Source organism: Nomascus leucogenys, chromosome 4, assembly GCF_006542625.1.
Source record: "Nomascus leucogenys isolate Asia chromosome 4, Asia_NLE_v1, whole genome shotgun sequence".
Lineage (NCBI taxonomy): Eukaryota > Metazoa > Chordata > Mammalia > Primates > Hylobatidae > Nomascus > Nomascus leucogenys.
This window is the reverse complement of record NC_044384.1, coordinates 97,851,591-97,863,911: the sequence shown is the minus strand read 5'-3', so window position 1 is coordinate 97,863,911 and position 12,321 is coordinate 97,851,591. Positions and strand designations below refer to the sequence as shown.

Sequence of the window (12,321 nt, the reverse complement as noted above, 5' to 3'; positions counted from 1 at the left end):
CAGCAACCTCTGCCTCCCGGGTTGAAGCGATTCTCCTGCCTCTGCCTCCTGAGTAGCAGGGATTACAGGTGCACACTACCACACCTGGCTAATTTTTGTTATTTTAGGTTTTGTCATGTTGCAGGCTGGTCTCAAACTCCTGAACTTAGGCGATCTGCCCGCCTCAGCCTCCCACAGTGCTGGGATTACAGGCATGAGCCACCGCGCCAGGCTGAAGTCCATGATTTTAAAGACTATTTAGTAAATTTTCATTTTGTAGCTCAGTTTTGTTAGCTATGGCTGTATAAATACCCTAATAATTATACTTGGTAGCAAATCAGATACAATGTATTAAAGATGGATGAGATAAATATATTAAAGATAAAAATTAATTCAAGAGCACAGATATGATATGCATACTAAAATAAATAGTGTGATTTATAAATGAGAAAAAGTTAACAATGAACAGTGTTTCAGAAGTTGAAAAGGTGACACTAACAGTGCTAAATACACAGGCTTTTATTTATTTTCTTCAGATTGTTTTTTCGTGAATATAAAGATGAGGAGTCCATTCTGCAACCTAAAAATATTTACTTATTAAAACTATATTAATACTTTAATAAACTATACAAAAAAGGTAATGAGACAAACATCTGCATTTATGGAACTGCGTGTCAGTCAGGCCAGTTCCCTGCAGAGGGAATTCCCAGCATGACCTCATTCATCTGTGAGGACACAGAGCAGTCCTTGTTTAGACATACACATTCATCTACTGCTCATCATGGTCAGCCTTCCACTTCTTGATGGTTTCCTTCTGCTATGAATGCGCGTGTCCGGTTGTCTGCTTCTTAGAGCAGACATTTACCTGAAAGAAAATGTTACAATAATTAGTTACTGGTTATTAATTTGGATCTGTGTGAAAAGCCCAACATATTACATGTTATAAAACCTTTCTCAAAAGACATTTTGATAAGGCCAGTGAATTTTTCAAGGGTTAAGATAACAAATATATTTCCAAATAATGTCTGAGTAATTATAAGCTGTTGAGCAACTTCTTAAAGAAAACATTACTACAGAAGCATTTTCAAAACAAAATACTACAAAAGAATTTCAGATCTGAAGTTACCTTCCTCATCCACCAGCCATTGGAGGGGGACTAGGGCCACGCAGATGATTGATTCTACCCATTCTTCGGGGAGGGTTTCCCGGTGGCCTAATAAAATAAAAAGTTAGTATCTACTGTTTGATAGAGACAACTTTGTCTCCTTTTAAAAGCACTCAACTAGACCCTTTTCTTTTTCAGCACCCGCATGACCCTAAAACACAATTTAAAATAGAAACTACCATTTTAGGTCAGGAGGCAAAAACTAAAACACTTAAAGGGACCAGACACATAATGCACACAAGGAACTGAGTCAAGAAAGGATTGTGAACTGAACAGCACCTCCAGTAACACCCCACTGAAACCCAGCTCCAGCTGATTTTTGCCAGGTAGAAACATAAGCCTAGCCCAGTGCTACTTGATCTTGATGGCTTTTTTTTTTGAGATGGAGTCCCACTCTGTCTCCAGGCTGGAGTGCAGTGGCGCGATCTCAGCTCACTGCAACCTCCACCTCCTGCGTTCAAACAATTCTCCTGCCTCAGCCTCCTGAGTAGCTGGGACTACAGGCACACACCACCACACCCAGCTAATTTTTGTATTTTAGTAGAGACGGGGTTTCATCATGTTGGTCAGGATGGTCGCGATCTCTTGACCTCATGATCCACCTGCCTCGGCCTCCCAAAGTGCTGGGATTACAGACGTAAGCCACTGTGCCCAGCGATCTTCTAAGTTTTTAATTAGCAACTGGAAATCCAGATGTTAAAATGAAATCTTTAGATTTTAATGTTGGCCATCAGTTTTCATCCTCTAATTTAGACTTTTTCCATGGGATATTTGATGTACATTTTAGCTTCGTCAGATTAACTGATTATTATCAAATCAGAGGCAATTTGACTTTTAATTTACAGTAATGCATTAATTTTGTAAAATAGGATTTAAACTTTTAATTTCCAAAAATCTATCTACCTAAAATATCTAATTTAATAAAGGTATACAAAGAGATAAAAACAACTATTATCAATTTAAAAAGCTGTACCCTCTTCCATCATCATATCTGGAATCAGATGAGTTTCCATAGCTTCTCCTTTTTTTCACATCTTGCTGAAGCAGAGTTTTGAAACTGAAACAAGGGGCAGAAAACAACAAAGGTATCACTTTTGACAACATTCTAAAATATATTTCCATGGTTTTTAACTATCATCTCTGTGAGAGGATTACTAAACCCACTTGGCTCCTAACCCACATTTCTTGCAGCCAGCTGGACAACACCATCTAACTTAAGCATGTGTCTAAACTGAATGTGCTATGTTGTATACCAAATCTTCCCTTCCTTGTATTTCTTATTTGCTAATAACTCCCCTAAACAGAGCAGGAAACCAGAGTCATCCCTGACCTCCACTTTAAATCAGCCATCGGGTTTTTACAGTGTCTCATGTTCATTTCCCCTGCAAAAGTCTACCTAACATCTTAGGGAAGGAGGGGCCAAGGGTGGTGTGGCAAAGGCACAGGGCTTCTGGGAATCCATTGAAATGGAATTTTTAAAAATGATATGTAAAATTATATGGAAGGATTTAACTGAGTTTAAAAAGTACTTTTATAAACAACATGGAGTAGGTGAAATTTGTAAAAGAGTAAGTTTTGGATTGGGTAACTTAGGGCCTCTCTTTGCCCTGTTGTATTTTTCTATGGAACCATCTCTTCCATTTTACATTCTACACCATCTAGTTTATGCTATATATAGCCATAAAATTAAACTTTCTAAACCACAGCTAAGATCAAATTAAGCATAAAGACCACAGCCTGATACTCAAACTTCTATGCCATCCTTCATGTGGTTTCCTTTATCTGGGATAACTTCCTCTGATGTTCACCTCCCAGTCATGCCCACCCTTGCAACATGAAGATATTTACTGACAGTAAACTCAATGAAAAAAGGGTCTCCCACATCTTTGCATCCCTAGTTCCCTGATCATGAGACACTCAAATATATATTCAAATTTAGGAATAGGTAAGACTTCTTAATTATTGATGAACAATTCTAACAAACAGCATGTAAAAGACCAAAACATGCATTTAACTACTAACTGCTTACAATTATGAAGACATTTAAATTTTTGTCTCCTTTACCAATTCTAACCCTTCATTATAAAAATGTTCACTACTTTGGAATTTTTTTTAAACCAGGATATAAAACCTTTTATTTACTTGTTATATAATATGGAATGAAAGTTGCATGCACAAAAAAATAAAAAAAGAATAGTAGAGAGAAAGTGAGGCCCAGTCATTTAGCATCAGAATTGACAGACCCAGCCATAGGTTGAAGTAGTTACCACCAAGGTTAAGACGTGGTCAAGTTTACCAATCCAACTAACATATACTCATAATCATAAGCTATCTGGTGGTAGCAGCTTTATCACTAAAGTCTATTTCCCTGTGCAAAGCTATTTTTTAAATTGCAATAGAAAACTGTTTCAGGAAAGTTGAGCTTATTTAAGATACTAACATAATGCGCATGATGTACTCTTGTCAACTTAAATATCAGGGCAATTAAGAGCACTTCTGTACTTACAACAAAACCACAAACTCAGCTATTCCCCAGAAGAAATCTGTTATCAAAGATAATCTCCATGGAGACTGACTCCGGCTGTCCAACACTTGTCCTACAGGTAAGAATTAAAGAAACTTTAGTGAGTGCTACAAACCCCTAACCCAAGAGGCATCACATTTAATTAGTGAGGTAACAATGATTGGGGTTTTAACTTGCCCATTGTTCCAAATGGCCAACACCAGAAGAAATCTGTGAGCATCATTCCAAGGAAAGGTTTGGAGAAGTAATGTTCCATTATCTAGGGACATTCCTCTAGTATGTCAAAAGCCTACTGGTTTATAAACTTGGCGGGTGACTTCATTCTATTCAACTACTTTCTCTCTTTCTATAAATATATAACCAAGGCTGGGCGCGGTGGCTTATGCCTGTAATCCCAGCACTTTGGGAGACCGAGGCAGGCAGATCACGAGGTCAGGAGATTGAGACCATCCTGGCTAACACAGTGAAACCCCGTCTCTACTAAAAACTACAAAAAATTAGCTGGGCATGGTGGCACACACCTGTAGTCCCAGCTACTCAGGAGGCTGAGGCAGAAGAATTGCTTGAACCCAGGAGGCGGAGGTTGCAGTGAGCCCAGACGGCGCCACTGCACTCCAGCCTGGGCAACAGAGCAAGAAAAAAAAAAAAAACATATATATAAAACAAAAATTTATCATGGTTTAAAAATGTAACAATGGTTACCAATGGTTAACCATTTTAAAGAGTACAGTTCTGTGATATTAAGTACATTCTACATTGATGCACAACCATCACCACCATCCACCTCTAGAACTTTTTCATCTTCTCCAGCTGAAACTATACCCATTAAACCCTGATTCCCATTACCTTCTCCGCCCAGCCCCTGGCAACCACCATTCTACTTTCTGTCCCTACAAATTTGACTACTCTAGGAACCTCATAAAAGAAGAATCATACAAGTTCTGTGCTTTAGTGACCAGCTTTTCACTTGGCATGTCTTCAAAGTTCACCCATGTTGCAGCATGTGTCAAAATCTCCTTCCTGAAGGTTGAATAATATATCCTTGTATGTATATACTACATTTTGTTTACCCACTCATATCTGTTGAGGGACACTTGAGTTGCTTCCACCTTCTGACTACTGTGAATAATGCTGCTATCAGAATGGCTGTAAAAATACCTCTTTATTCAAGTACTTTGAAGAAACAAATGGGATGGGTGAATATAAAGGAATGCTCACACCACTTCCATATTCCTAAACGTGTTGAGTATTTCTTTTCATTTGCAAAGTCTCTTGCCTGTATAAAAAGATTGCTTATTCATACTCTTACAAGTCTTTGGAATCAGTTATTTTTATAAAATTCTTATAAATTAAAGAGTGTGTATGCTCTAAGTACTAAAGAGAATTTGGCTTGTTCTTCATTAAAATAACTACTGTTTTCTATAATACGATACTGTTAATTCTAATAGACTCTAGCTTTAGCTTAAGCAAAACTGGATCTATTTTTCAAACCACTTTAATAGAAGCTACAACATAAGTTGGTACACTGTATTTCAGCCTTGCAAATCAAGATGTCAGAATATTTTGGGGGAAGAATAACTGTCAACTACCTCTCCTTTCCATTATCCCAAGGGTTAACCCCACTCACCTCTACCCACTCCACGAAGGTTTACTTTTCCTCTTTTCTTGACCAGCTTAATTTCAGATATCCACGTGGATCTAAGCTCTCACTGTGCTACTGAGAGCAAGGGGCTACAAAAGTTTAGAGGGTGGATGACAGGCTTAGTTCTCTGCCTCTTACTAGCTCTGCTTCGTTGGCTGATGTGACATTTTCTTTCTCCAACAAAAAATATTCCAGGGCAAGCCATCACATAAGATTGTTGGAAAAAAAAAAGTCATCTGACAGTAAGAGAAAGATTTTGTCAAGTGCTGATAATACAGTCCTAAGAAGGTGGATCTAATTGGAACCTGTCATTTCTTCCTCTGTGATTCTATCTTGCTTTTCCACTTTCCCTTTCTTAAGGCAGAATGTCCCTTCCACCAATATCCCCAGAGAGAAGTAAGGTGTTTGAATGCAGTTGCGTTTCTCAACTCTTAAAGTACGATAAAGGGTCCTAATCGGCTACTTATGTGCACCAAATGAAATAATGCGAACACAGTAAGATACAACAAATACAAGGAATTATTCAATAGTTCATACAGAAGCTTCCAGCCTTAAGGTTATATCACAAAGGTGATAAAACAGGCTATAAAACACACACTAACGTCTGAAAGCGCCCAAAACTGAGATGAAATTTTGATGCTTTTCTGTAGTGTCCATCAATCTACTTGTTTCAAAGATTTTTAAGTGGGAGATGAGAAGGGGAGATTTTTAAAAGTCAAGAAATGCAAAAGTGCAGTCAGCCAGAAGGCTCCTCACTGACTACCTTACTCGTCTCTGGAGAAAAACAGATGACTCAAATAGAACCAAGACCTAGTTCCAGTGATCCACAACTCCTTGTTAAGACTGCACCAAAGAATTTCTCCGGAGTCAAACAGGTGGGTAGGCAGCTCTAGCACTGATCTGACACAGTCACGTCCTTCCTTTCCAGTCATCTTCCTTGTGGGGTCGCAGAATTAAGTCTCTGGGATTCTCCATTCTGGTAATAATTTACTTGCTCCTAGGGGAAGATAGTACTTCTTCCCGTGCCCCTTGAAATTCGAGCAAAAAGTTCCATGTTTGACTAGCTACCCTTTCCTGGGGAAAAAGCCTATGCAAAGCTTTCATCTAATTATCATCCTAGGTCGGCTCGGTCTTTTTACACGTTGTAGATAGGGGCAGCATAACAGATAACAAGGACGCTGACGTCAGCCTACCTGGAATCGAATCCCGACTCAGCCATTAAGTTACCTCTGTGATCCTGGGCAAGCTATTTAATCTATCTGAGCCTCAGAGTTTCCACCCGTAAAACACGATTGAATGTGACCATAAGCAAATAACTGAAACACTGTCCAGGGCACAAGCGCTACGTGTACAGCGTCGGCGTCATTGTCCTTACTAGTTTTAAGGATACCGACACCCGAGAGGAAAGACCACCCTCGCAAATCCACAATCAAGCGCTTGCTGTACGAAGGAGGGGTTGCAGGGCTCCCAATACTCAGCGTGAGGCCGGCGGGACCTCGGCCCCCGACTGCCGGCTCAGAGACCATCGGCTGACGCGCCGCAAGCCGGGGCGACTTCGGTCCAGCTCCGCCCGGCCGCGGGGCGCTAAGCCCGGGGAAGCCGCACCAGGCCCAAGACTCAGCGAGCGACGATGAAAGGAACCTGGAGTCCGATCTTACAAGTCACCGGTCGAAGCCACAGCCCGCTTTCAACTTACCGTTCGAGATGTAAACCATCTGGTCCCACTTCCCCGCTTCGGAGCCACCGGGCACCTGGCCCCTGTAGGTTTCTGTATCTCCCTCTGCTCCCCGCCCTTCGAGCGTCACAGGCCATGATTAGACAAAATGCTGACGAGGACGAAGGTGGGCAGAGCCCATTGGCTGCTGAAAGAGACACGCCCCCGATGGGCGTTTTTGCATCGTCACATCTGCGACTTCCGGTTAGGCGGAGGTGGCCGAGCGGACAACCGGATATGACGTTAAGGACTGCCCTGTAATGCCCACGGTTTCCAGTCCTCTATCCGACTTGATCGTGCACAGTTGGTTCGCTCCGCCCAGTGAGGGGAAGCTGTTTTCTCGTTGATTGATAGGCTCCGGGTCGGGGTAGGAGAGGCTGCCCAGTATGAAGTAGCTTGAAGGGCCGCTGACAGGAGGAAATGCTTCCTAATTTTCCAGACGTGTTGACATTTAAGGGTGCTGACTACACGTTAAGGAACTTTATTGTCACGCCTTTGGGAATATACTGCCAGGCTCCTCCTAGATATATTCATTTTCTTTAAAATGAGCATGTCTACCTGGGTTCCCCAGAAACTGAGTTTTTCTTAGCCTTTTGTGAGGCAACTGAAAAATAAATTTAACTGTAGGCGCTTTCTCTGCTTGTTTCTTATTGATGGCGACTGCTTATGACCACTTTGGTGACAGATGAATTAGAAGACATGTCTTGGACATTCAGTAAATGTGGACCACATACCATGGATATTTACTCTGCTCCAGCCACTGGGCTGCTTTTGTTCCTTGAACGTGGCCATTTCATTCCCTTCTCAAAGCCTCTGCACTTGGCTATTTCAGCGTGGAGACCTAATGGCTGCATCCTTTGGCTTCCCACCCCCAGTTCTCAAGCCATGTGTCATCTCTTTGGAAAGATTCCTAATCACCTTCCAGAAAATGAAAATTACATGCTGGAAATCTATTTTGAGTTTAACAACGTTGGTTAAGATTTTATGTTCTAATACTTAGAACTGACAAAGATCTAATTTTATGTTGATTTTGGAGAGAGTATTTTCCCCAGAAAAGTTCATAATAGGACAAGACAGCATCCTTCACCTCATTTGGGATTTGTGCAGCACAATCATAAAGGATCATTTCTGCAAAAATATTAGGGCAAGGCCGTTAATTTTCCCAAGGGCCTTTCTTAATCTAGACCATGCCACCATCATCTCTCACCTGCTCTACGCTAGTTTCCTTCTAAATGAAATCTCAGGTTCAGTCTTTTACCATCCTTAGGCAGTTTTACAAACTGTAGCAAGATCGATCTTAAAATGGAGATCATCTCGTTCCCTTGCCTAAAACCTTTTGGACACTAAAATTTAGTGATTTCCTATTGCTCTTAAAATCCAGTTCCTTGTCATGGCCTGCAGGCCCAAGGTGACTTGTCCTCTTGATTGCTCCTCTCACTGTACTTCCAGCCACATCTCCCCACCCAGATTATGCTCTGGCAACATTGTTGTTTTAGTTTATGAACACCCCCACCCAGATTATGCTCTGGCAACATTGTTGTTTTAGTTTATGAACACCCCGGGTTTTACTGATACCTCCAGGACTCTGCCCATGCTTGTCCCTCTACCTGGAACCCTCTTCCTCTGACTCCTTGCACATTCAGCTCATTTTATCTTTTAGCTCTCTGCTTAGTTGTCACCACTTCTGGGTGCCCTTCCCTGGCCACTCATCTCCGTGTTTATTTTCTTCATAGTAATTCACATTGTGAAACTATCTGATAATTGACTTTTGTCTCTTGTCCTCAAGAAAATATAAGACGTAAGAGGTCAGGAATCCTGTCTGCCTTATTGTCTTTTATATCTTCAAGGTCTGTCATAGTTCTTGGCAAGTAGTAGGTGCTCAGATATTTGTTGGTTGGTTGAATGAGATTTTTTTAGACAATTTTTTGACAATTCCTTAAAATCTCTCCAATTGCCAAAGGAGGAAAGAAACTAACATTGGGATCTCCTGAGTATCAGACATTGTGAGGCTATCTCTTCCTCTCCATTCCTTTATCTAGATCATTTTTGCCTGAGATTTAATGCAGCGATTTCCTAATGAGCTACCTCTAGTTTCTCCATACTCCATTTCATGCTATCTTCAGCTGTTAGTTTAATCCAATCTTGCCTCTCCCACTCACAGACCTTCAGTTTCTTCCCGCCACCTGACAAACAACATTCAGCCTCCCTGGTCTGGCATTAAGGGCTTTCCTGATACAACTTAGATTTTGCTCTCTGATTTCTACTTCCCTAGTAGACCCTTTGTTTTCCTGCCTTGTTGCCTCTGCTCATGTGTTTCCTCTTGACGGGAACTTTCTACACCTGCTAAAATCTAATCAATCCTTCAAGGCAAGGCATGTTCCTCTCAAATAACAAAGGTGAAAGGACTTTGAAAATTGAAAAAAATTATATAATTAGTTACAAGATGTGGTAGAGGACAAAGATAGCATTTCCCCTCTTTCCCTAACCTTTAGTGTCTGAAACTAAGCATTAGCCACTAGCCACATGTAGCTGTTGAATATTTGAAATGTGGCTGGTCTGAATTGAAATGTGCTGTACGAAATAACAGATCACAAAGATTTAGAATGAAATGAAGACTGTAAAGTATCTTGTTTTTAATATTGATATGTTGAAATGATGTTATGGAGATTAAAGAACATATTTTACTAAAAGTAATTTTATTTGTTAATTTTATTTATTTTTATGTGACTACTAGAAAATTTAAAATTACATACTTGGCTCACATACATGGTTTACATTACATTTCTGTTGGATACTGCTTGTCTAGAATGAAGACATTGGCCTGGCAAAGAAGAGGTATTCAATAAATACTTGTTGAGTGAATGAAGGAATTGGCAGTTTTAATAATGGATAATATGTATACAGGGTTACTGTGTGTCAGGCACTGTTCTAAACATTTTCCATTTATTCACTTAATCCTCATAACAACAACGATAATAATAGCTAACATTTATATAGCGCCTACCCTGTGCCAGGGAATGTTCTGGTTGCTTTTCATGTATTCATTCATTTAAACTTCAACCCTACTGAGTTCTGTTATTCCCATTTTACAGATGAGGAAACTGAGAGAGAGCTCAAGTGTCTTTCCCAACTTATTCACACAGTTAATAAGAAGGAGAACTGAGGTTAAGATCAAGAGCCAGGCTCTATAGTTTGTGCTCTTAACCCCTGTGCTATGCTGTGTCTCCACACATAACAGAAGTATTGAAATAGTATACAATCCACCACCGTATTCGTAGTATAGAATGAGAGGTGATTTCTGGAGACTGTTTGACTGTATCTCAGCTTTCTCAAAGTTTCAAAATAGCTGCCCAGTTTTTCTTTTCTAGATTCCCCAGCAAAATTCCCTGAACATCTCTAAGTGGATGACCTTCATATCTCTGCACTAAACCCTTGGCCAGCAGGATGGGCCATTCTGAATGACAGCTACCTCTGGAGCTGGAGCTTGACTCAATTCCACTTAAGCTAGAGGGCTTGAGAGTTGGAGAGGGGTGGTGTTTACCACAAGATAATGAAGGAACACTGGGTTACATAGAAACAATAAGATGTCCTCAATATTACTGTTAGGAAACATGAAAACAGGTGGCATTTATATTCTTTATTGACCTTTTATGTGTTTGTTCTTAGAGTTATTGCCTTTGCATTCTTTATTTCATCTGGACTCAGAATCCTTAACTCTTTAATTGCCTCATTTTTCTACCTTATACTCTTTATTGTTGCTATTCACAGTGAAAGAGGCCGGGCAAGGATCAGACTACACCGGTCGCGGTCAAGAGATCTTTATTGGAGGTATCGAGCAGAGAAGGAAGAGAAGAGAGGAGAAGAGAAGGAAGAGAAGAGAGAGAAGAGAAGAGAGAAGAGAAGAGAAGCGAAGCGAAGAAGAGAAGAGAAGAGAAGAGAAGAGAAGAGAAGAGAGAAGAGAAGAGAAGAGAAGAGAAGAGAAGAGAAGAGAAGAGAAGAGAAGAGAAGAGAGAAGAGAAGAGAGGTGCTGGTGTGCTGGGTTTTATATCCCTTGGGCCTACGTGGGGCGGGCCTAAGGGAAGGTAGGAGATGCTTCTTTCTGATTGGCCCTCCTTTGGCGGGTTCAGACAGTGCCTGGTCAAGGAGGGGAGAAGAACCCGGAACCGGCGCCATTAAGGTACCCCTGTTACCTAACACACAGCAACTTCTTTTTTTTAATTTTCAATTTTTGTAAAACTGTATAGCCAGACAACCTGCTGTGCAAATCAGCAATTTTTGAACCAGTAATCACCTCATCACTTCAGCCAAAGTGATAGTTGTACTACTCTACAAGTCACTTTCTTAAACTACCTGAACTTATTTTCTGTATCAAAATGAGAAAATGTTTATAAAAATTCACATTGCAGTCATCCTTGGAGAATTCGATTGGCTTAAAAGTTTAAAAGTTTCCTCTGTAGTCTCTAAAGTATTTCACTGAGTTAATTACATTATCAGTTTCACTAGTGAGCCTATATGATTATATATATCTATATCTATATATATATACATGGCCTATTTTTAAATGAATAAGGAATATCTAGACTCAGCCTGTGGTTCTATTACAGGATGAAAAATACTATTCCAATTATAATTTCTTACTTTTTAACTCATGATCCATTTTTGGCAATCCTGGTAACTAATGTAAACCATTATAGTGGTAGATGGAATGGAATACTGGTCCAGAATTTTAAAGTTAAACCATCAGAGATTTAGGTGTTAGTTGCCTTCTAGGGGCATTGACTGATCATTAAAAGCAAACTTTTAATATTTTTAGAATTGTATTCCATAGTACCAAAGTATGTGTTACTTTCTAAGCCCTATCTTTAGATTCCTAAATATGGAGTATACAAAGTATAACAGTATGTGCATTTTGTTATTATGTTATAGATCTCAAGATAACATTAGCCTTTAGATTTTGAAAAAATAGAGTATAGATATGTGCCATGTGACATTAAGGAATGTGTAATTTACTATTCTTATTCACTAACTGGTTTGGTGCATAGTATTGATGATTCTTGAATCTTCCTTTGTTTGAATGTGGTACCTGTACATAATATTAAAATCCAAAGATGCAAAGGGATATCCCATGAAGAGCAAGTCTCCTTTCTTCTCCTGTAACCCAGGATTCTCAATGTTGATTCCCTGGCTTAGTGATACTGTCATCAGCACTGCTTGGCAAATTGCTCTTGGCCAATAGAAGCCTTGATGACAGATTCACCTCTCTGAATTTCCATCTTCTGAATCTTGGCCAAGCAATT

At 40.0% G+C, this 12,321-nt stretch overlaps 1 protein-coding gene across 2 annotated transcripts; it reads right to left on the bottom strand.

Moving 5' to 3' along the window:
* Positions 1 to 264: 264 nt before the first annotated feature.
* On the bottom strand, positions 265 to 7,252 carry SELENOK (selenoprotein K). Of its 2 annotated transcripts, XM_003257200.4 has the most exons (5): positions 7,007 to 7,252; positions 3,651 to 3,741; positions 2,118 to 2,201; positions 1,106 to 1,192; positions 265 to 844 (listed from the first exon to the last, which is right to left on the bottom strand). In XM_003257200.4, exons 1-4 carry the CDS (start codon positions 7,023 to 7,025, stop codon positions 1,111 to 1,113), a joined length of 276 nt encoding a protein of 91 aa, XP_003257248.1. In that variant the 5' UTR covers positions 7,026 to 7,252; the 3' UTR covers positions 265 to 844; positions 1,106 to 1,110. The 2 variants fall into 2 exon arrangements, with proteins under 2 accessions (XP_003257248.1, XP_030667450.1); XM_030811590.1 differs by lacking the exon at positions 265 to 844 and having other exon boundaries at positions 1,102 to 1,192.
* Positions 7,253 to 12,321: the final 5,069 nt, after the last annotated feature.